The sequence below is a fragment of the Erinaceus europaeus genome, chromosome 18 (genome assembly GCF_950295315.1).
Source record: "Erinaceus europaeus chromosome 18, mEriEur2.1, whole genome shotgun sequence".
NCBI classification, from domain to species: domain Eukaryota; kingdom Metazoa; phylum Chordata; class Mammalia; order Eulipotyphla; family Erinaceidae; genus Erinaceus; species Erinaceus europaeus.
In genome coordinates, this window is record NC_080179.1 from 13,038,734 (window position 1) to 13,064,486 (window position 25,753).

General features: G+C 42.3%; 1 protein-coding gene across 1 annotated transcript in view; it reads left to right on the plus strand.

The window, feature by feature from the left end:
* The window catches only part of TTN (titin), a 332,848-nt gene that overhangs the window by 271,190 nt on the left and 35,905 nt on the right, over nt 1-25,753 (plus strand). The window contains exons 270-282 of the mRNA XM_060177642.1: nt 227-517; nt 607-894; nt 1,121-1,708; nt 1,804-1,908; nt 3,295-3,492; nt 3,588-3,884; nt 3,974-4,561; nt 4,653-4,955; nt 5,068-22,173; nt 23,058-23,354; nt 23,467-24,054; nt 24,149-24,451; nt 24,555-24,851. Of these exons, the coding sequence (XP_060033625.1) occupies nt 227-517; nt 607-894; nt 1,121-1,708; nt 1,804-1,908; nt 3,295-3,492; nt 3,588-3,884; nt 3,974-4,561; nt 4,653-4,955; nt 5,068-22,173; nt 23,058-23,354; nt 23,467-24,054; nt 24,149-24,451; nt 24,555-24,851 (21,249 nt within the window). The remainder of the gene's footprint in view (nt 1-226; nt 518-606; nt 895-1,120; nt 1,709-1,803; nt 1,909-3,294; nt 3,493-3,587; nt 3,885-3,973; nt 4,562-4,652; nt 4,956-5,067; nt 22,174-23,057; nt 23,355-23,466; nt 24,055-24,148; nt 24,452-24,554; nt 24,852-25,753) is intronic.

Consider the following 25,753-nt stretch of genomic DNA (forward strand, 5'->3'; position numbering starts at 1 on the left):
TATGTTAGAAAAATGTAGTCTGCGTGGTCAAGGAGGTGGCGCAGTGATAAAGCTTTGGTCTCTCAAGCATGAAGTCCCAAGTTCGATCCCCGGCAGCACATGTGCCAGAGTGATGTCTGGTTCTTTCTCTCTCCTCCTATCTTTCTCATAAATAAAATATTTAAAAAAAAAAAAGAAAAATGTCGTCTGCATAGCTTACATATTTATGTATCTGCTATTGATTCAGATACTCCTGGGCCACCTGTCAATGTAACTGTGAAGGAAATCTCAAAAGATTCTGCCTATGTTACCTGGGATCCTCCCATTATTGATGGTGGAAGCCCCATCATAAACTATGTGGTAGAAAAACGTGATGCAGAGAGGAAGTCCTGGTCTACAGTGACAACTGAGTGCTCAAAAACAAGCTTCCGAGTTTCTAACCTAGAGGAAGGAAAGTCCTACTTCTTCAGGATATTTGCTGAAAACGAGTATGGCATTGGCGATCCCGGTGAAACTCGTGATGCCGTCAAAGCTTCTGGTGAGCAAATAAACTGCTACCCATCATTTTGAGTGGCATCTTACATTAGGTAGCTGAGAGTTAAACACATCATTTCCTGCTCGCTTTAGAAACCCCTGGACCTGTTGTGGACCTGAAAGTGATGTCTGTGACTAAGTCATCTTGTAACATTGGCTGGAAAAAGCCACGCAGCGATGGTGGAAGTCGAATCACAGGATATGTAGTCGATTTCCTGACGGAAGAAAATAAGTGGCAACGAGTTATGAGATCAGTAAACTTACAATACTCCACAAAAGATTTGACTGAAGGGAAGGAGTACACATTTAGAGTGAGTGCTGAGAATGAAAATGGAGAAGGAACCCCAACAGAAATCACTACTGTGGCAAAGGATGATGTTGGTAAGCGCTTGCTCATCCATTTCCATGTTCCCTTTCTATTCATTAGAAGTGATTCACCAAGCTCTGCTTAATTAACTTGTATAGAAATCTTTTAATTCCCCTAAAACATACAACCTTGTAAACCAATATTAATGTATTGAAAATTATTTTAAATCCTTTAAAAACCATAGTGAGCTGAGAAAGTTAACCATCTGGTCTTAAAGTAATTCTCTTTGCTACATTACAGTGGCTCCTGACCTTGACTTGAAGGATCTGCCTGATTTGTGCTATTTAGCTAAGGAGAACAGCAACTTCCGTCTTAAGATCCCCATAAAAGGAAAGCCAGTTCCATCAGTAACCTGGAAGAAAGGAGAAGACCCTCTAGCCACTGACGCAAGGGTCATTGTTGAGTCATCTGCAGTTAACACAACTCTTGTGGTATATGACTGCCAAAAATCTGATGCTGGAAAATACACAATCACACTTAAGAATGTTGCTGGCACCAAAGAAGGAACTATCACTATAAAAGTTGTTGGCAAGCCTGGCATCCCCACTGGACCAATCAAATTTGATGAAGTAACAGCAGAAGCCATGACCTTAAAGTGGGGTCCTCCAAAGGATGATGGTGGTTCTGAAATTACCAACTATATCCTTGAGAAGAGAGATTCCGTAAACAACAAATGGGTGACATGTGCCTCTGCTGTCCAGAAAACCACCTTTAGAGTAACCAGACTTCACGAAGGTGTGGAGTATACCTTCAGAGTCAGTGCTGAGAACAAATATGGGGTTGGAGAAGGCCTGAAATCAGATCCAATTGTCGCTAAACATCCATTTGGTAAGTGTTTGAACATCAGAAAAAGAAAAAGCAAAACATGGTTTGGAGGAAGCTCATACTATTGTCTGTGTGTGTGCATGGTTTTTTTTCTCTAGATGTGCCTGATGCTCCTCCACCACCCAATATCGTGGCTGTCAGACATGATTCAGTTTCTCTAACGTGGACCGACCCCAAGAAAACCGGTGGCTCTCCAATCACAGGTATTTCACCTACTCTGATTCTATAGCTTTCTCATTAATGTTTCTGCCATGTCTTCCTTCATGAAGCAAGCTGAATGTGTGATCCTTATTTATAATATCATCCTCACTTACAGCAATGTATTTTTCTATCTGTACATTATACATTCAATACATTAAGCATTAGTTAAGCCAGTGTTTAATTTCAGTGAAAAGCTCCTAATATAATTATTTGTATCATTCTTAGGGATATGTATTTTTATGTTTTTATAGTTATTTTTATAACTATGTATCCAAAAGAAAAGGACAGCACTATGTCTAGGTAATAAAAATACAGAAACTGAAATAATGATTATTTGTTCCATATATATATATATATATATATATATATATATATATCATTTGGATAAAATGTACAGACTTAAAAGTTCAGCTAGGAAAACCTAGAAGCAACCCAGGTGTCTAACAACAGATGAGTGGTTGTGGTATAAATATACGATGGAATACTACTCAACTGTTAAAAATGGTGAATTCACCTTCTTCACTTCATCTTGGATGGAGCTTGAAGGAATCGTGCTAAGTGAGATAAGTTAGAAAGAGAAAGATGGATATGGGATGGTCTCACTCATAGACAGAAGTTGAAAAATAAGAACAGAAGGGAAAACACAAAGCAGGACTTGGACTGGGTTTGGTGTATTGCACCAAAGTAAAGGACTCTGGAGTGGGGAGGAGGATTCAGATTATGGAACATGATGACAGAGGAGGACCAAGTGGGGGTTGAATTGTTACGTGGAAAACTGATAAATGTTACACATGTACAAACTACTATATTTTTACTGATGACTGTAAGGCCTAATAAAGAAAAACAAAAGTTAGGTTAGGGGTCTGTGTCATGCCTTTGGTTTGATTCCCAAAACTGCATATGACTAAGAGTTTCTCTGTTTTCCTTCTTTAAAAAAAAAAAAATATATATATATATATATATATATTTATCTAAATTTGAGATGCTATTTATTTATTTATTTATTCCCCTTTGTTACCCTTGTTTTTCATTGTTGTAGTTATTATTGATGTTGTTGTTGGATAGGACAGAGAGAAATGGAGAGAGGAGGGGAAGACAAAGAGGGGGAGAGAAAGATAGACACCTGCAGACGTGCTTCACCTCTTGTGAAGCGACTCCCCTGCAGGTGGGGAGCCGGGGGCTTGAACCAGGATCTTGTGCTTTGCGCCATGTGCGCTTAACCCACTGCTTTACCACCCGACTCCCCTCTGTTTTCCTTCTATCTCTCTGTCTCTCTCTCTCTCTCTCTCTCTCTCTCTCACACACACACACACACACACACACACATTAAAAAAATAAAGTTACATTTGTACATTCTATCTAAGTGACACACAATGGATCTTTCGTAGGTTATCATATCGAGTTCAAGGAAAGAAACAGTCTGTTGTGGAAGAGAGCTAACAAAACTCCTATTAGGATGAAAGACTTCAAAGTGACAGGCTTGACTGAAGGTCTTGAATATGAATTTCGAGTCATGGCAATCAACTTAGCAGGAGTGGGCAAGCCAAGTCTGCCATCAGAGCCAGTTGTGGCACTTGATCCAATTGGTAAGTCATTATACACTGAGAAACCCAGGCATATTTTCTGCATAAAGAAAGCATGAGTATTTATTTAATGTTTTGCTTATTTATTATATTTTTAGATCCTCCTGGCAAGCCTGAGGTTATTAATGTAACAAGGAATTCAGTGACTCTCATTTGGACTGAGCCCAAATATGATGGTGGTCATAAGCTGACTGGATACATAGTGGAGAAGCGGGATCTACCTTCAAAATCATGGATGAAAGCCAACCATGTTAATGTCCCAGATTGTGCCTTTACAGTAACTGACCTCATTGAGGGCGGAAAATATGAGTTCAGAATCAGAGCAAAGAATACAGCAGGTGCTATCAGTCCTCCATCAGAAAGTACGGGAACCATTATTTGCAAGGATGAATATGGTAGGTGAATTTTACTATTACTATAAAATTGATAAATAGCAAATTAAGCCTCCTGCCTTTTCTGATTAAAATATTTTCGTTCTTTGCAGAGGCACCAACCATTGTCCTTGACCCTACAATAAAGGATGGGCTAACAGTTAAAGCTGGGGATACAATTGTTTTGAATGCCATTAGCATTCTTGGCAAACCTCTTCCGAAGTCAAGTTGGTCAAGGGCAGGAAAAGACCTTAGACCATCAGATATTGTTCAGATAACTTCAACCCCAACGTCTTCCATGCTTACTGTTAAGTATGCCACTAGGAAAGATGCTGGAGAGTATACCATCACTGCTGTCAATCCCTTTGGCACAAAGGAAGAGCATGTGAAAGTCACAGTCCTGGATGTACCTGGTCCTCCAGGTCCGATTGAAATCAGCAACGTGTCTGCTGAAAAAGCAACACTCACTTGGACACCTCCATTAGAAGATGGAGGTTCACCGATTAAGTCCTATGTTCTTGAAAAGAGAGAAACCAGCCGACTTTTGTGGACCGTGGTTGCTGAAGATATTCCATCTTGCAGGCATGTGGCAACCAAGCTTATCCAAGGAAATGAGTATCTCTTCCGGGTATCAGCTGTAAACCAGTATGGCAAAGGAGAGCCTGTACAGTCTGAACCAGTCAAAATGGTAGACAGATTTGGTATGTAACGCACATGAGGTAATTGATATGTAAACATATACAAGTGTTTGAGGGAATCGTGGGCTTCTCACAATTTTTTTTTCTTTTTCAGGTCCCCCTGGCCCTCCTGGCAAACCAGAGGTATCAAACGTGACTAAGAATACTGCCACTGTCTGTTGGAAAAGGCCAGCTGATGATGGTGGCAGTGAGATCACAGGATATCATGTAGAGAGGAGAGAAAAGAAAAGCTTGAGATGGGTGAGAGCAACGAAGACACCAGTTTCTGACCTCAGGTGCAAAGTAACAGGACTGCAAGAAGGAAACACCTATGAATTCCGTGTCAGTGCAGAAAACAGAGCAGGAATTGGTCCCCCCAGTGATGCTTCAAATTCTGTTCTAATGAAAGATGCTGCATGTTAGTATTTCTCTTTTTCAACACAGCTCATTTGAGAGTGCTAGTGTTTGACATGATTTATCCAAAAGTCAAACTTTTAATGTACACTTTTCTGTCTTTATTCCCTTTTCAGATCCTCCAGGACCACCTTCAAATGCCCATGTCACTGATACTACCAAAAGTTCTGCTTCTCTAGCATGGAGCAAACCTCATTATGATGGAGGACTTGAAATCACGGGCTATATCGTAGAACATCAGAGAGTAGGTGATGAGACCTGGATAAAAGATACAACAGGAACTGCCCTCAGAATCACTAAGTTTGTTGTCCCTGACCTCCACACCAAAGAAAAATACAATTTTAGAATCAGTGCCATGAACGATGCCGGTGTTGGAGAGCCAGCCGTGATTTCAGATGTTGAAATTGTAGAACGGGAAATGGCTCCTGATTTTGAACTAGACGCTGAGCTCCAAAGAACACTTGTTGTTAGAGCAGGACTCAGTATTAGAATCTTCGTGCCAATCAGAGGTCGACCTGCTCCTGAAGTGACATGGACCAAAGATGATATTAACCTTAAAAATCGAGCTAACATCGAAAATACAGAATCCTTTACTCTTTTAATTATTCCAGAATGTAATAGATATGACACTGGAAAATTTGTGATGACTGTTGAAAATGTTGCTGGGAAGAAAAGTGGCTTCGTGAATGTCAGGGTCTTGGATACACCAGGACCCGTCCTGAACCTGAGACCTACTGACATCACCAAGGACAGCGTCACCCTGCACTGGGACCTCCCTCTGATAGATGGAGGCTCACATATAACAAACTATATTGTGGAGAAACGAGAAGCGACACGAAAATCCTATTCCACAGCCACCACCAAGTGTCATAAATGCACATATAAAGTTACTGGCTTGACCGAAGGTTGTGAATACTTTTTCAGAGTGATGGCAGAAAATGAGTATGGAATTGGTGAGCCAGCAGAAACAACAGAACCTGTAAAAGCCTCTGAAGCACCATCACCACCAGACAGCCTTAACATCATGGATATAACCAAGAGCACAGTCAGTCTGGCATGGCCTAAACCAAAGCATGACGGTGGCAGTAAGATCACTGGCTACGTGATTGAAGGCCAAAGGAAAGGTTCTGACCAGTGGACCCACATGACGACCGTGAAGGGCTTAGAATGTGTTGTGAAGAATCTCACTGAAGGGGAAGAATACACCTTCCAAGTGATGGCAGTGAACAGTGCTGGAAGAAGTGCCCCTAGAGAAAGCAGACCTGTCACAGTTAAGGAGCAAACAATGCTTCCAGAATTGGATCTCCGTGGCATTTACCAGAAGTTAGTTATTGCCAGAGCTGGTGACAACATCAAAGTCGAAATTCCAGTGCTTGGCCGACCAAAGCCCACAGTCACTTGGAAAAAGGGAGACCAGATTCTTAGACAGACACAGAGAGTTAATTTTGAAAACACAGCAACCTCAACGATCTTAAATATTAATGAGTGCGTGAGAAGTGATAGTGGGCCCTACCCGTTGACAGCAAAGAACATTGTTGGAGAGGTTGGTGATGTTATCACCGTTCAAGTTCACGATATCCCAGGACCACCCACTGGACCCATCAAATTCGATGAAGTTTCATCTGATTTTGTAACCTTCTCTTGGGGCCCACCTGAGAATGATGGAGGTGTACCAATAAGCAACTATGTAGTAGAAATGCGACAGACTGACAGTACTTCTTGGGTTGAGTTAGCAACCACAGTTATCCGCACTACCTATAAAGCCACTCGCCTTACTACTGGAATGGAGTACCAGTTCCGAGTAAAAGCTCAAAATAGATATGGAGTTGGACCAGGCATCACATCAGCTTCTGTCATTGCCAATTATCCGTTTAATGTTCCTGGACCTCCTGGTACACCTCAGGTAACTGCGGTTAGCAAGGATTCTATGACAATAAGCTGGCACGAGCCTCTTTCTGATGGCGGAAGTCCCATTTTAGGATATCACGTTGAAAGAAAAGAGAGGAATGGTATTCTCTGGCAGACTGTCAGCAAAGCATTAGTACCAGGCAACATTTTCAAATCAAGTGGACTTACAGATGGTATTGCTTATGAATTCCGAGTGATTGCAGAAAACATGGCAGGCAAAAGCAAGCCAAGCAAGTCATCTGAACCTGTGTTTGCTTTGGATCCCATTGACCCCCCAGGGAAACCAGTTCCTCTGAATATCACTAGACACACAGTGACACTCAAATGGGCTAAGCCTGAATATACTGGAGGCTTTAAGATTACCAGTTATATAGTTGAAAAGAGAGACCTACCTAGTGGACGGTGGCTGAAGGCCAACTTCAGCAACATTTTGGAGAATGAATTTACAGTCAGTGGCCTAACAGAAGATGCTGCATATGAATTCCGTGTGATTGCCAAAAATGCTGCCGGTGCTGTTAGTCCACCATCTGAGCCATCAGATGCAATCACATGCAGAGATGACATTGAAGCACCAAGAATAATGGTGGATGTTAAATATAAAGACACAGTCATACTGAAAGCAGGTGAAGCATTCAAGCTGGAAGCTGATGTCTCAGGCCGCCCACCTCCGACAATGGAATGGACCAAAGATGGAAAGGAGCTTGAAGGCACAGGAAAATTAGAGATAAAAATTGCAGATTTCTCTACTAATCTAGTGAACAAAGATTCATCAAGAAGGGATGGTGGTGCCTATACCCTTACAGCAACTAACCCTGGTGGTTTTGCTAAACACATTTTCAATGTCAAGGTGCTTGATAGACCAGGCCCACCTGAAGGACCCTTAGCTGTATCTGATGTGACATCAGAAAAATGTGTATTGTCGTGGTTGCCTCCGCTGGATGATGGAGGTGCCAAAATTGACCATTATATAGTGCAGAAACGTGAAACCACTAGACTTGCATGGACAAATGTAGCCTCAGAAGTGCAAGTAACAAAACTAAAGGTCACCAAACTTTTGAAAGGCAATGAGTATATATTCCGTGTCATGGCTGTCAATAAATATGGAGTTGGAGAGCCACTAGAATCAGAGCCTGTGCTTGCAGTGGATCCTTATGGACCTCCCGATCCACCCAAAAACCCTGAAGTTACAGCTATTACTAAAGACTCCATGGTTGTCTGCTGGGGACATCCTGACTCTGATGGTGGAAGTGAAATCATCAATTACATTGTGGAACGGCGTGACAAAGCTGGGCAACGTTGGGTGAAATGCAACAAGAAAACTCTAACTGATTTAAGATACAAAGTTTCTGGACTGACGGAAGGTCATGAATATGAGTTCAGAATTATGGCTGAAAATGCTGCCGGAATTAGTGCGCCAAGTTCTACCAGCCCATTTTATAAAGCTTGTGACACTGTGTTTAAACCAGGTCCACCAGGTAACCCACGAGTTCTAGATACAAGCAGATCATCCATTTCAATTGCTTGGAATAAACCTATCTATGACGGTGGGTCAGAAATCACTGGCTACATGGTTGAGATTGCCCTGCCAGAGGAAGATGAGTGGCAGATTGTTACTCCACCAGCTGGGCTCAAGGCAACTTCTTATACCATTACTGGCCTCATAGAAAATCAAGAATATAAAATCCGCATCTATGCCATGAATTCTGAAGGAATTGGGGAGCCTGCACTTGTTCCTGGAACTCCAAAAGCTGAAGAGAGGATGCTGCCCCCAGAGATCGAACTTGACGCTGAGCTTCGCAAAGTTGTTACTATAAGAGCCTGTTGCACCTTGAGACTTTTCGTTCCAATCAAAGGAAGGCCTACACCAGAAGTGAAATGGACCCGGGAGCATGGGGAATCATTGGATAAAGCTAGCATTGAGTCCACAAGCTCTTATACGCTGCTCATTGTTGGAAATGTAAGCAGATTTGACAGCGGCAAATACATACTAACTATAGAAAACAGCTCAGGAAGCAAGTCTGCATTTGTCAATGTGAGAGTACTCGATACACCCGGCCCTCCACAGAACCTGAAGATAAAAGAGGTCACCAAGACTTCTGTCACACTGACATGGGAGCCTCCTCTCCTTGATGGAGGTTCCAAAATAAAGAACTATATTGTTGAAAAACGAGAGTCAACAAGAAAAGCATACTCAACTGTTGCAACAAATTGCCACAAGACTTCCTGGAAGGTAGAACAACTTCAAGAAGGCTGTAGTTATTATTTCCGGGTTCTTGCTGAAAATGAATATGGTATTGGACTGCCCGCTGAAACTGCAGAATCTGTGAAGGCATCAGAGCGACCTCTTCCTCCAGGCAAAATAACCTTGGTGGATGTCACAAGAAACAGTGTTTCACTATCTTGGGAGAAACCAGAGCATGATGGAGGCAGTCGAATTCTAGGCTACATTGTAGAGATGCAGAGCAAAGGCAGTGACAAATGGGCCACTTGTGCCACAGTCAAAGTCACTGAAGCCACTATCACTGGATTAATTCAGGGTGAGGAATACTCTTTCCGAGTTTCAGCTCAGAATGAAAAGGGCATCAGTGATCCCAGACAGCTGAGTGTGCCAGTGATCGCCAAAGATCTTGTCATTCCACCAGCCTTCAAACTTCTGTTCAATACTTTCACTGTGCTAGCAGGTGAAGACCTAAAGGTTGATGTTCCATTCATTGGACGTCCTCCGCCGGCTGTAACCTGGCATAAAGATGAGGTACCACTAAAGCAGACAACAAGAGTAAATGCAGAAAGCACAGAAAATAATTCACTTTTGACAATAAAAGAAGCCTGCCGAGAAGATGTTGGACATTACATAGTTAAACTGACTAACTCAGCTGGTGAAGCTACTGAAACCCTTAATATTGTTGTTCTTGACAAGCCAGGTCCTCCAACTGGACCAATCAAAATGGATGAAGTGACAGCTGATAGTATTACTCTCTCCTGGGGTCCACCTAAGTATGACGGTGGAAGTTCTATCAATAATTACATTGTAGAGAAGCGAGACACTTCCACAACCACCTGGCAAATTGTGTCAGCTACTGTAGCAAGAACAACAATAAAAGCTTGCAGATTAAAGACTGGATGTGAATATCAGTTTAGAATTGCAGCTGAAAACAGATATGGAAAGAGTACGTATCTTAACTCAGAGCCTGTTATAGCTCAGTATCCATTCAAAGTTCCTGGTCCTCCTGGCACACCATTTGTAACATTGTCCTCCAAGGACAGCATGGAAGTACAATGGAATGAGCCAGTCAATGATGGAGGTAGCAAAGTCATTGGCTACCATCTAGAACGCAAAGAAAGAAACGGTATCCTCTGGATTAAGTTGAATAAGACGCCCATTCCTCAAACCAAATTTAAGGCAACTGGCCTTGAGGAAGGTATTGAGTATGAATTCAGAGTCTCTGCAGAGAACATTGTGGGCATTGGCAAACCAAGTAAAGCATCAGAATGCTACGTAGCTCGCGACCCATGTGACCCACCAGGGCGACCAGAGGCGATCATTGTCACACGGAATTCAGTAACTCTCCAGTGGAAGAAACCCACTTACGATGGTGGAAGCAAGATCACTGGATATGTTGTTGAGAAAAAAGAATTGCCTGATGGCCGCTGGATGAAAGCCAGTTTTACAAATGTTATGGACACTCAGTTTGAAGTAACTGGCCTAATTGAAGATCATAGATACGAGTTCCGAGTGATAGCTCGAAATGCTGCAGGAGTATTCAGTGATCCTTCAGAAAGCACAGGAGCAATTACAGCAAGAGATGAGATAGACCCACCACGAATAAGTATGGATCCAAAATACAAAGACACAATTGTAGTGCATGCAGGTGAGATGTTCAAGATTGATGCAGAAATATATGGTAAACCAATACCAACTGTTCAGTGGATAAAAGGTGATCAGGATCTTTCAAGTACAGCTCGGTTAGAAATAAAGAGCACTGACTTTGCCACCAGTCTCAGCGTAAAGGATGCAGTACGTGTGGACAGTGGAAATTACATACTGAAGGCCAAAAATGTTGCAGGAGAGAGATCAGTTACTATAAATGTCAAAGTTCTTGATAGACCAGGGCCACCTGAAGGACCTGTTGTCGTATCTGGAGTGACAGCAGAAAAATGCACACTAGCCTGGAAGCCCCCATTACAGGATGGTGGAAGTGATATCATAAATTACATTGTGGAAAGAAGAGAAACCAGCCGCTTGGTTTGGACTGTGGTTGATGCCAATGTGCAAACTCTCAGCTGCAAGGTTACTAAACTCCTTGAAGGCAATGAGTATATTTTCCGTATAATGGCCGTAAATAAATATGGTATGGGAGAACCTCTTGAATCTGAGCCAGTAATTGCCAAGAACCCATTTGTAGTGCCAGATGCACCAAAGGCTCCAGAAATTACAACAGTGACCAAGGACTCAATGATTGTTGTTTGGGAAAGACCAGCATCTGATGGTGGCAGTGAAATCCTTGGATATGTTCTTGAAAAACGGGATAAGGAAGGCATTCGGTGGACAAGATGCCACAAACGTCTGATAGGGGAATTGCGCTTGCGAGTAACTGGACTCATAGAAAATCACAATTATGAGTTTAGAGTCTCAGCTGAAAATGCTGCTGGCCTTAGTGAACCAAGTCCACCTTCTGCTTATCAAAAGGCTTGTGATCCTATTTACAAACCAGGACCTCCAAATAACCCCAAAGTCACAGATATTACCAGATCTTCTGTTTTCCTTTCTTGGAGCAAACCCATATATGATGGTGGCTGTGAAATCCAAGGATACATTGTTGAAAAATGTGATGTGAGTGTTGGTGAATGGACAATGTGCACTCCAGCAACTGGAATCAACAAAACCCATATAGAAGTAGAGAAGTTGTTGGAGAAGCATGAATACAACTTCCGTATCTGTGCTGTTAATAAAGCTGGAGTTGGAGAACATGCTGATGTCCCTGGACCTGTTATAGTTGAAGAAAAATTGGAAGCCCCAGACATTGATCTTGACTTAGAACTAAGGAAAACTATAAATATAAGAGCTGGTGGCTCCTTAAGACTGTTTGTTCCTATTAAGGGTCGTCCCACACCAGAAGTTAAGTGGGGGAAGATGGATGGTGAAATTCGAGATGCAGCTATAATTGATGTCACCAGCAGTTTCACCTCTCTTGTTCTTGACAATGTCAACCGGTATGATACTGGAAAATATACGCTTACATTAGAAAACAGCAGCGGGACAAAGTCTGCCTTTGTTACTGTGAGAGTCCTGGACACACCAAGTCCACCTGTTAATCTGAAAGTCACAGAAATCACTAAAGACTCAGTATCAATTACATGGGAACCACCTTTGTTGGACGGTGGATCAAAAATAAAAAATTACATCGTTGAGAAACGTGAAGCCACAAGAAAGTCATATGCTGCTGTCGTAACAAATTGCCATAAGAATTCATGGAAAATAGATCAACTCCAAGAAGGCTGCAGTTATTACTTTAGAGTCACAGCTGAGAATGAGTATGGTATTGGCCTTCCTGCATGCACTGCAGATCCAATTAAGGTTGCAGAAGTTCCACAGCCTCCAGGAAAAATAACTGTCGATGATGTCACCAGAAACAGTGTCTCCTTGAGTTGGACAAAGCCTGAGCATGATGGTGGCAGTAAAATCATTCAGTATATTGTAGAAATGCAAGCTAAACACAGTGAGAAATGGTCAGAATGTGCTCGAGTAAAGTCCCTAGAAGCAGTAATTACCAACTTAACTCAGGGAGAAGAATATCTTTTTAGAGTTGTTGCTGTTAATGAAAAGGGGAGAAGTGATCCTAGATCCCTTGCAGTTCCAATAGTTGCCAAAGACCTGGTCATTGAACCAGATGTAAGACCTGCATTCAACACTTATAGTATACAAGTGGGCCATGATTTGAAAATAGAAGTGCCAATTTCTGGACGTCCTAAACCAACCATTACCTGGACTAAAGATGGTCTTCCTCTGAAGCAGACGACACGAGTTAATGTTACTGATTCTCTTGACCTCACTACGCTCAGCATTAAAGAAACTCACAAAGATGATGGTGGACATTACGGAATCACAGTTGCTAATGTCGTGGGTCAGAAAACAGCATCCATTGAAATTATAACTCTAGATAAACCTGATCCTCCGAAAGGGCCTGTCAAATTTGATGAAGTCAGCGCTGAAAGTATCACATTATCTTGGAACCCACCACTATATACAGGAGGCTGTCAGATCACCAACTACATTGTTCATAAAAGAGATACAACCACCACAGTATGGGATGTTGTTTCTGCCACTGTTGCCAGAACTACACTCAAAGTCACCAAGCTGAAAACTGGCACAGAATACCAATTCAGAATATTTGCTGAAAACAGATATGGCCAAAGCTTTGCTTTGGAGTCTGATCCAATTGTAGCTCAATATCCATACAAAGAACCAGGCCCTCCGGGCACACCATTCGCCACAGCCATTTCCAAAGACTCTATGGTTATACAGTGGCATGAGCCAATCAGTAATGGTGGAAGCCCAGTACTGGGTTACCACCTTGAAAGAAAAGAAAGAAACAGTATTTTGTGGACAAAAGTCAACAAAACCATTATTCATGACACCCAGTTTAAAGCACTTAATCTTGAAGAAGGCATTGAATATGAATTCAGAGTCTATGCTGAAAACATCGTTGGTGTAGGCAAAGCAAGCAAGAATTCTGAGTGTTATGTTGCGAGAGATCCCTGTGATCCACCAGGAACTCCAGAAGCAATAATGGTCAAAAGGAATGAAATTACTTTACAATGGACCAAGCCTGCATATGATGGTGGAAGTATGATTACAGGCTACATTGTAGAGAAACGTGATTTGCCAGAGGGTCGCTGGATGAAAGCCAGCTTCACAAATGTCATTGAAACTCAGTTTACTGTGTCAGGTCTTACTGAAGATCAAAGATATGAATTCAGAGTCATTGCAAAGAATGCTGCTGGTGCAATAAGTAAACCATCTGACAGTACTGGACCAATAACTGCCAAGGATGAAGTTGAGCTCCCAAGAATTTCGATGGATCCAAAATTCAGAGACACAATTGTGGTAAATGCTGGAGAAACATTCAGGCTTGAGGCTGATGTCTATGGAAAGCCCTTACCTACCATTGAGTGGTTAAGAGGAGATAAGGAAGTGGAGGAATCTGCTAGATGTGAAATAAAGAACACAGATTTCAAGGCTTTACTCATTGTCAAAGATGCCATTAGAATTGATGGTGGACAGTATATTTTGAGAGCTTCCAATGTGGCCGGTTCTAAGTCATTCCCAGTAAATGTAAAAGTATTAGATAGACCAGGACCTCCGGAAGGGCCAGTCCAGGTTACTGGAGTCACTTCTGAAAAATGCACTTTAACATGGTCTCCACCACTTCAAGATGGTGGCAGTGACATTTCTCACTATGTTGTTGAAAAAAGAGAAACAAGTCGACTTGCCTGGACAGTTGTTGCTTCAGAAGTTGTCACCAACTCTCTGAAAGTTACCAAGCTCTTAGAAGGGAATGAATATATATTCCGTATAATGGCCGTCAACAAGTATGGTGTTGGAGAGCCTTTGGAATCTGCACCAGTAGTCATGAAGAATCCATTTGTGCTTCCTGGACCACCAAAAAGCTTGGAAATCACAAACATTACCAAGGACTCTATGACTGTCTGCTGGAACCGTCCAGACAGTGATGGTGGCAGTGAGATTATTGGTTACATAGTAGAGAAAAGAGACCGAAGTGGCATCAGGTGGATAAAATGTAATAAACGTCGAATTACAGATTTGCGTCTAAGAGTAACAGGATTAACAGAAGATCATGAATATGAATTCAGAGTCTCTGCAGAAAATGCTGCAGGAGTCGGAGAACCAAGTCCAGCTACAATTTATTATAAAGCTTGTGATCCTGTATTCAAACCTGGCCCACCCACCAATGCACACATTGTAGATACAACCAAAAATTCAATTACACTTGCCTGGGGTAAGCCCATTTATGATGGTGGGAGTGATATTCTGGGATATGTAGTAGAAATCTGTAAAGCAGATGAAGAAGAATGGCAAATAGTTACTCCACAGACTGGCCTGAGAGTGACTCGTTTTGAAATTTCAAAACTCATTGAACACCAAGAGTATAAAATACGAGTCTGTGCCCTCAATAAAGTAGGCTTAGGTGAGGCGACAGCGGTTCCTGGTACTGTGAAACCAGAAGATAAACTTGAGGCACCTGAACTTGATCTTGACTCTGAGTTACGAAAAGGCATCGTTGTAAGAGCCGGTGGGTCTGTCAGAATTCACATTCCATTCAAAGGCCGGCCAACACCTGAGATCACTTGGTCTCGAGAGGAAGGCGAATTCACAGATAAGGTTCAAATTGAGAAGGGAATGAACTTTACCCAGCTCTCAATAGATAACTGTGATAGAAATGATGCTGGAAAATACATCCTCAAACTGGAAAATAGCAGTGGATCTAAGTCAGCTTTTGTGACTGTGAAAGTTCTCGACACACCTGGGCCACCACAAAATTTGACAGTCAAAGAAATTAAAAAAGATTCTGTCTTCCTGGTGTGGGAGCCACCCATTATTGATGGGGGTGCAAAGGTCAAGAATTATGTTATTGACAAGCGTGAATCGACCAGAAAAGCATATGCCAATGTGAGTAGTAAGTGCAGCAAAACAAGCTTTAAAGTTGAGAATCTTACAGAAGGAGCCATTTATTATTTTAGAGTTATGGCTGAAAATGAATTTGGAGTTGGTGTTCCAGTGGAAACTGTTGACGCTGTGAAAGCTGCTGAACCTCCTTCCCCACCAGGAAAAGTTATGCTCACTGATGTGTCACAGACCAGTGCATCGCTTATGTGGGAGAAACCCGAACACGACGGTGGTAGCAGAATCCTGGGTTATGTTGTTGAAATGCAGTCCAAAGGAACTGAAAAATGGAGTGTTGTCACTGAATCAAAAGTCTGTAATGCTGTAGTTACTGGTTTGAGTTCTGGGCAGGAATACCAGTTTCGGGTCAAGGCTTATAATGAGAAAGGAAAAAGCGATCCAAGGCTGCTGGGTGTTCCTGTCATAGCAAAAGACTTAACTATACAGCCCATTCTTAAATTGCCATTTAATACATACAGCATCCAAGCTGGAGAAGACCTTAAAATCGAAATCCCTGTCATTGGCCGACCAAGACCTAATATTTCCTGGGTCAAAGATGGTGAGACTCTTAAGCAGACAACAAGAGTAAATGTTGAGGAAACAGCTACTTCAACTATTTTGCACATTAAAGAAGGTAACAAAGATGATTTTGGAAAATACTCCATAACAGCAACAAACAGCGCTGGCACAACAACAGAAACTCTCAGCATTATAATTTTAGAGAAGCCTGGGCCTCCAGTTGGACCTGTCCGGTTTGATGAAGTCAGTTCAGACTTTGTGGTCATATCTTGGGAACCTCCAGCCTATACAGGTGGCTGCCAAATAAGCAACTATGTTGTAGAGAAGCGAGATGCCACCAGCACCACTTGGCAGATGGTGTCAGCAACAGTTGCAAGAACAACCATCAAGATCACAAAACTGAAAACAGGCACTGAATACCAGTTTAAGATTTTTGCAGAAAACAGATACGGAAAAAGTGTCCCCCTGGATTCTAAACCAGTCACTGTACAGTATCCATTTAAAGCACCTGGCCCACCTGGGACTCCTTTTGTGACATCAGTCTCAAAAGATCAAATGCTTGTCCAATGGCATGAGCCAGTTAATGATGGGGGAAGCAAAGTTACTGGCTACCATCTTGAACAGAAAGAAAAGAATAGCATTTTGTGGATCAAATTAAATAAGACTCCCATTCAAGACACAAAATTCAAAACAACTGGACTTGATGAAGGCCTAGAGTATGAGTTCAGAGTTTCTGCTGAAAATATTGTGGGCATTGGCAAGCCTAGCAAAGTGTCAGAATGTTATGTGGCTCGGGATCCATGTGACCCACCTGGCCGACCTGAAGCCATTGTTATTACAAGAAACAACGTCACACTAAAATGGAAGAAACCTGCCTATGATGGTGGTAGCAAAATAACGGGTTATATTGTAGAAATGAAAGATCTACCTGATGGCCGCTGGATGAAAGCCAGCTTTACCAATGTATTAGAGACTGAATTTACAGTGAGTGGACTTGTTGAAAACCAAAGTTATGAATTTAGAGTGATTGCAAGAAATGCAGCTGGCAATTTTAGTGAACCATCAGAAAGTACTGGTGCCATTACTGCAAGAGATGAAATTGATGCCCCAAATGCCTCACTAGATCCAAAATACAGAGATGTCATCATTGTCCATGCAGGAGAGACATTTGTCCTTGAAGCTGATATCCATGGCAAACCTACACCTGACATTGTTTGGTCAAAAGATGGGAAAGAACTTGAAGGAACAACTGCAAGGATGGAAATTAAGTCAACTCTTCAGAAGACAACGGTGGTCGTCAAAGACTGCATACGTACCGATGGAGGACAGTATATTCTGAAACTCAGAAATGTTGGTGGTACCAAGTCGATACCCATAACTGTAAAGGTACTTGACAGGCCAGGGCCCCCTGAAGGACCACTGAAAGTTTCTGGGGTTACTGCTGAAAAATGTTACCTGGCCTGGAACCCACCTTTGCAAGATGGTGGTGCTAATATATCACATTACATCATTGAAAAGAGAGAGACAAGCAGACTCTCCTGGACCCAGGTTTCAACTGAGGTACAGGCCCTTAACTACAAAGTCACTAAACTTCTTCCTGGAAATGAATACATTTTCCGTGTCATGGCAGTGAACAAATATGGAATTGGGGAACCCTTAGAATCTGAACCTGTTATAGCTTGTAACCCTTATAAACCACCAGGTCCTCCTTCAGTACCTGAAGTCTCAGCAATCACCAAAGATTCTATGATAGTAACATGGGCCCGCCCAGTGGATGATGGAGGCGCTGAAATTGAAGGTTACATCCTGGAAAAACGAGATAAAGAAGGCATTAGATGGACCAAGTGCAATAAGAAAACACTAACAGATCTCCGATTCAGAGTAACTGGCCTTACTGAAGGTCATTCCTATGAGTACAGAGTTGCGGCTGAAAATGCAGCTGGTGTGGGTGAACCTAGTGAACCATCTGTTTTCTACCACGCATGTGATGCCTTGTATCCACCAGGTCCACCAACTAATCCAAAAGTGACAGACACTTCTAGGTCTTCTGTCTCCCTGGCATGGAATAAACCAATTTATGATGGTGGCGCACCTGTCAAGGGCTATATTGTTGAGGTCAAAGAAGCCACAGCTGATGAATGGACAACATGCACTCCACCAACAGGCTTACACGGAAAGCAATTCACGGTGACACAGCTTAAAGAAAATCATGAATATAACTTCCGTATATGTGCCATCAATTCTGAAGGTGTAGGTGAACCTGCAACTATTCCTGGTTCTGTTTTTGCTAAGGAGAGGCTAGAACCACCTGAAATTGAACTTGATGCCGATCTCAGGAAGGTGGTCATTCTGCGTGCAAGTGCTACTTTACGGCTCTTTGTCACTATCAAGGGTCGACCAGAACCTGAAGTTAAATGGGAAAAGGCTGAAGGCCTTCTCACTGAGAGGGCCCAGATCGAGGTAACCAGCTCATACACAATGTTGGTGATTGACAACGTTACAAGATTTGACAGTGGCCGATATAATCTGACGCTAGAAAACAGCAGTGGCTCCAAAACAGTTTTTGTTAATGTCAGAGTTCTTGACTCACCGAGTGCACCTGAGAATTTGACTGTAAGGGAAGTGAAGAAGGATTCGGTCACATTGTCTTGGGAGCCACCACTTATTGATGGTGGTGCTAAGATTACAAACTACATCGTTGAAAAACGAGAAACTACACGGAAAGCATATGCCACTGTTACCAACAATTGCACAAAGAATACTTTTAAGGTTGAAAATCTACAAGAAGGATGTTCTTATTACTTCCGAGTCTTAGCTTCCAATGAGTATGGGATTGGTTTGCCTACTGAAACAACTGAACCTATCAAAGCTTCTGAGCCTCCCCTCCCACCTGGAAGAGTAACCCTTGTTGATGTGACCCGGAACACAGCTACAATTAAGTGGGAGAAGCCAGAAAGTGATGGTGGCAGCAAAATTACTGGCTATGTAGTTGAAATGCAAACTAAAGGCAGTGAAAAATGGGGCACTTGTGCACAAGTTAAGACTCTAGAAGCAACTGTATCTGGCTTAACTGCAGGGGAAGAGTATATTTTCAGGGTAGCTGCAGTTAATGAAAAAGGAAGAAGTGATCCAAGACAACTGGGAGTTCCAGTAATTGCCAGGGATATTGAAATAAAGCCTTCAGTGGAACTTCCTTTCAATACTTTCAGTGTAAAGGCTGGCGACCAGCTTAAAGTCGATATTCCCTTTAAAGGAAGGCCTCAAGCTACTGTAAGCTGGAAAAAAGATGGGCAGACTCTTAAGGAAACAACTAGAGTCAACGCTTCTATTTCAAAGACTGTTACATCTCTGTCTATTAAGGAAGCTTCCAGGGAAGATGTTGGAACTTACGAGTTAAGTGTTTCCAACAGTGCTGGATCCATAACAGTTCCTATTTCTGTTATTGTCCTTGACAGACCAGGACCTCCCGGGCCTATACATATTGATGAAGTTAGTTGTGACAATATAACCATTTCTTGGAATCCTCCAGAATATGATGGTGGCTGCCAGATTAGCAATTACATCGTTGAAAAGAGAGAAACCACTTCTACAACATGGCATGTAGTTTCACAAGCAGTTGCAAGAACATCAATTAAAATAGTTCGTCTGACAACAGGCAGTGAATATCAGTTCCGTGTGTGTGCAGAAAACCGCTATGGAAAGAGCTCCTACAGTGAATCTTCAGCTGTTGTTGCAGAGTATCCATTCAGCCCCCCAGGACCTCCTGGTACTCCTAAAGTCATGCATGCCACAAAATCGACCATGGTTGTAAGCTGGCAAGTGCCAGTTAATGATGGAGGAAGTCAAGTAATTGGCTATCACCTTGAGTACAAAGAAAGAAGCAGCATTCTTTGGACAAAAGCAAATAAAGTCCTCATTGCTGACACCCAGATGAAAGTTTCTGGCCTTGACGAAGGACTGTTGTACGAGTACCGTGTATACGCTGAGAACATTGCTGGAATCGGTAAATGCAGTAAATCTTGTGAACCAGTCCCTGCAAGAGATCCTTGTGATCCTCCTGGACAGCCTGAGGTCACTAATATCACACGAAAATCAGTGTCACTTAAGTGGTCTAAACCACTTTATGATGGTGGAGCTAAGATCACAGGGTACATCATTGAACGTAGAGAACTGCCAGACGGCCGGTGGCTAAAGTGCAACTTTACTAACATACAAGAAACATACTTTGAAGTGACTGAACTAACTGAAGACCAGCGTTATGAATTCCGGGTTTTTGCAAGGAATGCTGCTGACTCAGTCAGTGAACCATCTGAGTCTACTGGACCTATCACAGTCAAAGATGATGTTGAGGCTCCAAGAATTAAGATGGATGTCAAGTTCCAAGGTGTTATTGTTGTCAAAGCTGGTGAGGTCCTTAAGATAAATGCAGACATTGCAGGGCGACCTCTGCCAGTCATTTCCTGGACCAAGGATGGTGTAGAAATTGAAGAAAGGGCAAGAACAGAAATTGTCTCAACAGACAACAGTACTTTGTTAACAGTGAAAGACTGTGTTAGACGAGACACTGGACAGTACATACTAACACTAAAGAATGTTGCAGGAACCCGGTCGATGGCAGTTAATTGCAAGATACTTGATAAGCCTGGCCCACCAGCAGGACCACTAGAAATAAGTGGCCTAACATCTGAGAAGTGCTCTCTTTCCTGGGGACCACCCCAAGAAGATGGTGGTGCAGATATCGATCACTACATTGTAGAAAAACGTGAAACAAGTCACCTAGCATGGACTATATGTGAAGCAGAGCTGATGACTACCTCCTGTAAAGTAACCAAGTTACTCAAAGGCAATGAATACATCTTTAGAGTAACAGGTGTTAATAAGTATGGTGTTGGAGAGCCTCTAGAAAGTGTGGCTGTAAAGGCACTGGACCCATTTACAGTTCCAAGTCCACCCACATCTTTGGAAGTTACATCTGTTACCAAAGACTTCATGACACTTTGTTGGTCAAGACCCGAGACTGATGGAGGCAATGAAATCTCTGGATATATCATTGAAAGGAGAGAGAGGAACAGCTTGCGTTGGGTGCGTGTAAACAAAAAGCCAGTCTATGATCTCAGAGTGAAGTCAACCGGACTCCGAGAAGGATGTGAGTATGAGTATCGTGTTTATGCTGAAAACGCTGCTGGGTTAAGCCTTCCCAGTGAAACCACTCCTTTAATTCGGGCAGAAGATCCAATATTCTTACCATCTCCTCCATCCAAACCCAAAGTTGTGGACTCAGGCAAGACAAGCATAACTATTAGCTGGGTTAAGCCCTTATTTGATGGTGGGGCCCCAGTAACTGGGTACACTGTAGAATACAAAAAATCTGATGAAACTGACTGGACAACAACCATGCAGGGCTTTAGAGGCACAGAATACACAATAAGTGGACTAACAACAGGAGCTGAATATGTTTTCAGAGTGCGATCTATCAATAAGGCCGGTGCTAGTGACCCCAGTGACATCTCTGATCCCCAGATAGCAAAGGAAAGAGAAGAAGAGCCTGTATTTGAACTTGACACTGATATGAGGAAGACCTTGATTGTCAAGGCTGGTTCCTCATTTACCATGACCGTACCTTTCCGGGGAAGACCGATACCCAGTGTTTCCTGGAGTAAGCCAGACACCGACCTCCGCACTAGAGCTTATATTGACTCCACGGACTCTCGCACGGCACTTACTATTGAAAATGCCAACAGGAATGATTCTGGAAAGTACACACTAACCATTCAGAATATTTTGAGTGCTGCTTCACTGACCTTAGTTGTCAAAGTTTTAGATTCTCCTGGCCCTCCAGCCAATGTTACTGTACAAGATGTAACCAAAGAGTCTGCAGTACTGTCCTGGGATGTTCCTGAAAATGATGGTGGAGCACCGGTGAAGAATTACCACATAGAAAAACGGGAGGCCAGTAAGAAAGCATGGGTCTCTGTGACCAACAACTGTCACCGCCTTTCCTACAAAGTTCACAACTTACAAGAAGGGGCAGTCTACTATTTCCGAGTATCTGGAGAAAATGAGTTTGGTGTTGGCCTGCCAGCAGAAACTAAGGAAGGCGTGAAAATAACAGGTATGTCTTAAGGACAAAGAATATCTACTTACCCCTCTAACTTTTCTGAGAATAGTTTGAATTATTCTGATTAGTTACTTTTATCTTAAATGCTTCTCACTCATACTTCCATTAGCTTATACTATTAACATAAAATGAAATCTCTTATAGTTTTCACAGGTTAAAAGATGTAGAAATTTACATAGCTGGAATCTAATTACTTGTGCTTAAGCATGACTGACTAACTTCATCCACATAAACCCATGTAGACACCCTGTATCTATATGCAGATATTGTGTTATGAAACTTCTTACAAGAATGATCAACCCATTCTTCATTTTTTAATATTTATTTATTTATTCCCTTTTGTTGCCCTTGTGGTTTTATTGTTGTTGTTGTTATTGATATCATCGTTGTTGCATAGGACAGAGAGAAATGGAGAGAGGAGGGGAAGACAGAGAGGGAGAGAGAAAGATAGACACCTGCAGACCTGCTTCACTGCCTGTGAAGTGACTCCCCTGCAGGTGGGGAGCCGGGGGCTCAAACCGGGATCCTTACACCGGTCCTTGGGCTTTGCACCACGTGTGCTTAACCCACTGTGCTACTGCCTGACTGCCCCATTCTTCATTTTTATACACACGATAAACTTGGGGGAAATAACACTTATTCTGGCCATTTGACACTTACTTTGAATTTGAGTACTGTAATATGGCAATGGCAAAGGCCGAGGAAGCTTTTGGATTGACTCAGAAGTCAAACTAGTCATATAGAATGTAAGAAAACTGAAGCTTAGGTAAATACATAGTCCTCATTTAATTTGTCTTATTTCTTTTGACAATGCATGAAGTACACAAATGCAGAAAATATCATACTCTTCCCTGTCTTTTGATATTTTATTCTCTTAGAAAAACCAAGTCCACCGGAAAAACTTGGAGTCACGAGCATATCCAAAGATAGTGTTTCTCTGACCTGGTTGAAGCCAGAACATGATGGTGGTAGCAGAATTGTCCACTACATTGTTGAGGCACTAGAAAAAGGACAGAAAAATTGGGTTAGATGTGCAGTGGTCAAGTCGACCCATCACATTGTTTCTGGTCTGAGGGAGAATTCTGAATACTTTTTCCGGGTGTTTGCTGAGAATCAAGCTGGTCTGAGTGACCCAAGAGAACTTCTGCTTCCTGTTCTTGTTAAGGAGCAAATAGGTATGTGTAATTTCATTCAGAATCAGAGTTTGACTTTTTTTTTTTTGCATTGATTTAAGTTAATTTTTAAAATTCTTTTTCATGCTCACCTGCTGTACTCTTTATTTTTCAGAACCACCTGAAATTGATATGAAGAATTTCCCAAGTCATACTGTATACGTTAGAGCTGGTTCAAACCTCAAAGTTGATATCCCCATTTCTGGGAAACCGCTGCCCAAAGTGACCTTGTCAAGAGATGGTGTTCCCCTGAGAGCAACCATGAGATTTAATACTGAAATCACTGCTGAGAACTTGACCATAAACCTCAAAGAAAGCGTTGCTGCAGATGCTGGCAGATACGAGATCACCGCTGCAAACTCCAGTGGCACAACCAAAACTTTCATTAACATCGTTGTTCTGGACAGGCCTGGACCCCCAACTGGCCCTGTTACCATTAGTGATGTCACTGAAGAAAGTGTAATCCTCAAATGGGAACCACCCAAATATGATGGTGGAAGTCAGGTCACCAACTACATTGTACTCCGGCGAGAAACAAGTACGGCAGTATGGACTGAAATCTCTGCAACGGTTGCAAGAACCATGATTAAGGTCATGAAGCTGACCACAGGAGAAGAATACCAGTTCCGAATCAAGGCAGAAAACCGATTTGGAATCAGCGATCACTTAGACTCAGCTTGCGTGGTTGTCAAACTACCATACAGTAAGTTGTCAGACTTTTCCAAGATCTGAGGTTTTAGTTCACATGAATGTTCAAGGTGTCTTGTTAACTTGTGGGATTTTTCTCTTTTTTGTAGCAACACCTGGACCACCATCGACACCATGGGTCTCTAACGTCACCCGAGAAAGCATCACTGTGGGATGGCATGAGCCAGTGTCCAATGGAGGCAATTCGGTTATAGGATATCACCTGGAAATGAAAGACAGAAATAGCGTTTTGTGGCAGAAAGTCAACAAAATGATCATCCGCACAACTCACTTCAAAGTCACAACAATCAGTGCTGGGCTTATTTATGAATTCAGGGTATATGCAGAAAATGCTGCTGGGATTGGAAAACCCAGCCATCCTTCTGAGCCAGTCCTGGCTATCGATGCCTGTGGTATGTATTTATGTGTTTATGTGGTGTGTATGTATGCAAATCTTATTTTTGTAGAGCAAAACAATATTCTGTGCCACTGATCTGTTTTCTCTTATTAATACAGAACCGCCAAGAAATGTCCGTGTCACTGATATATCAAAGAACTCAGTCAGCCTTTCATGGCAACAACCTGCCTTCGATGGAGGAAGCAAGGTTACTGGCTACATTGTTGAGAGACGAGACCTTCCAGATGGCAGGTGGACCAAGGCCAGCTTCACCAATGTTATTGAGACTCAATTCATTGTCTCTGGCTTGACTCAGAATTCTCAGTATGAATTCCGTGTCTTTGCTAGAAATGCCGTTGGCTCTGTCAGCAACCCATCTGAGGTTGTGGGTCCCATCACATGTATTGACTCTTATGGTAAGCATCTTGAGCCTTTAGTCTTAACAACAATGTAACTCAGTATGTTTCCTTACTTTTTCTTGACTTAGTGTAGAAAATAACTTTTATGATGCACCATTACTCAGTTTTAGAAGAGACCATGAATTGTGAAAACCTTATGACAATTCTTTAATTTCTTCAGTCCTGTTCTTTTATTTTTTTTATAAAAAGGAAACACTGACAAAACCAGAATAAGAGGGGTACAACTCCACACAATTCCTACCACCAGAACTCCATATCCCATTCCCCTCCCTTGATAGTTTTCCTATTCTTTAACCCTCTAGGAGTATGGACCCAAGGTCATTGTGGGATGTAGAAGGTGGAAGGTCTGGCTTCTGTAATTGCTTCCCCGCTGAACATGGGCGTTGATAGGTCGATCCATACTCCCAGCCTGTCTTTCTCTTTCCCTAGTAGGGCAGGGTTCTGGGGAAGCAGAGCTCCAGGACACATTGGCGGGGTTGTCTGTCCAGGGAATTCTGGTTGGCATCATGCTAGCATTTGGAGCCTGGTGGCTGAAAAGAGAGTTAACATATAAAGCCAAACAAATTGTTGATTAATCATGAACCTAAAGGCTATAATAATGCAGATGAAGAGTTGGGGGAGTCTCCATTTTGTAGATAGCTAGTAGGCATAAGTTAGGGCAAAATATATACCTGAAAGCAAAAGTACACAATAGTCTACGGTGAGTCAGTATAAAATTCATAATGAAATAGTGCCTACTTAGACTTAGATACCCTCCTCAGTCCTATTCTTGACTTAACAGCAAAGTAGGAAATTTGAGATGCTGAGTAACTAAAGATCCTTCCACTTTCAATGGTGTATTATTATTTGACTGTATGAGTTGAATGTTTCATCTTCCACTTTAAGTTATGAGAGGCAAT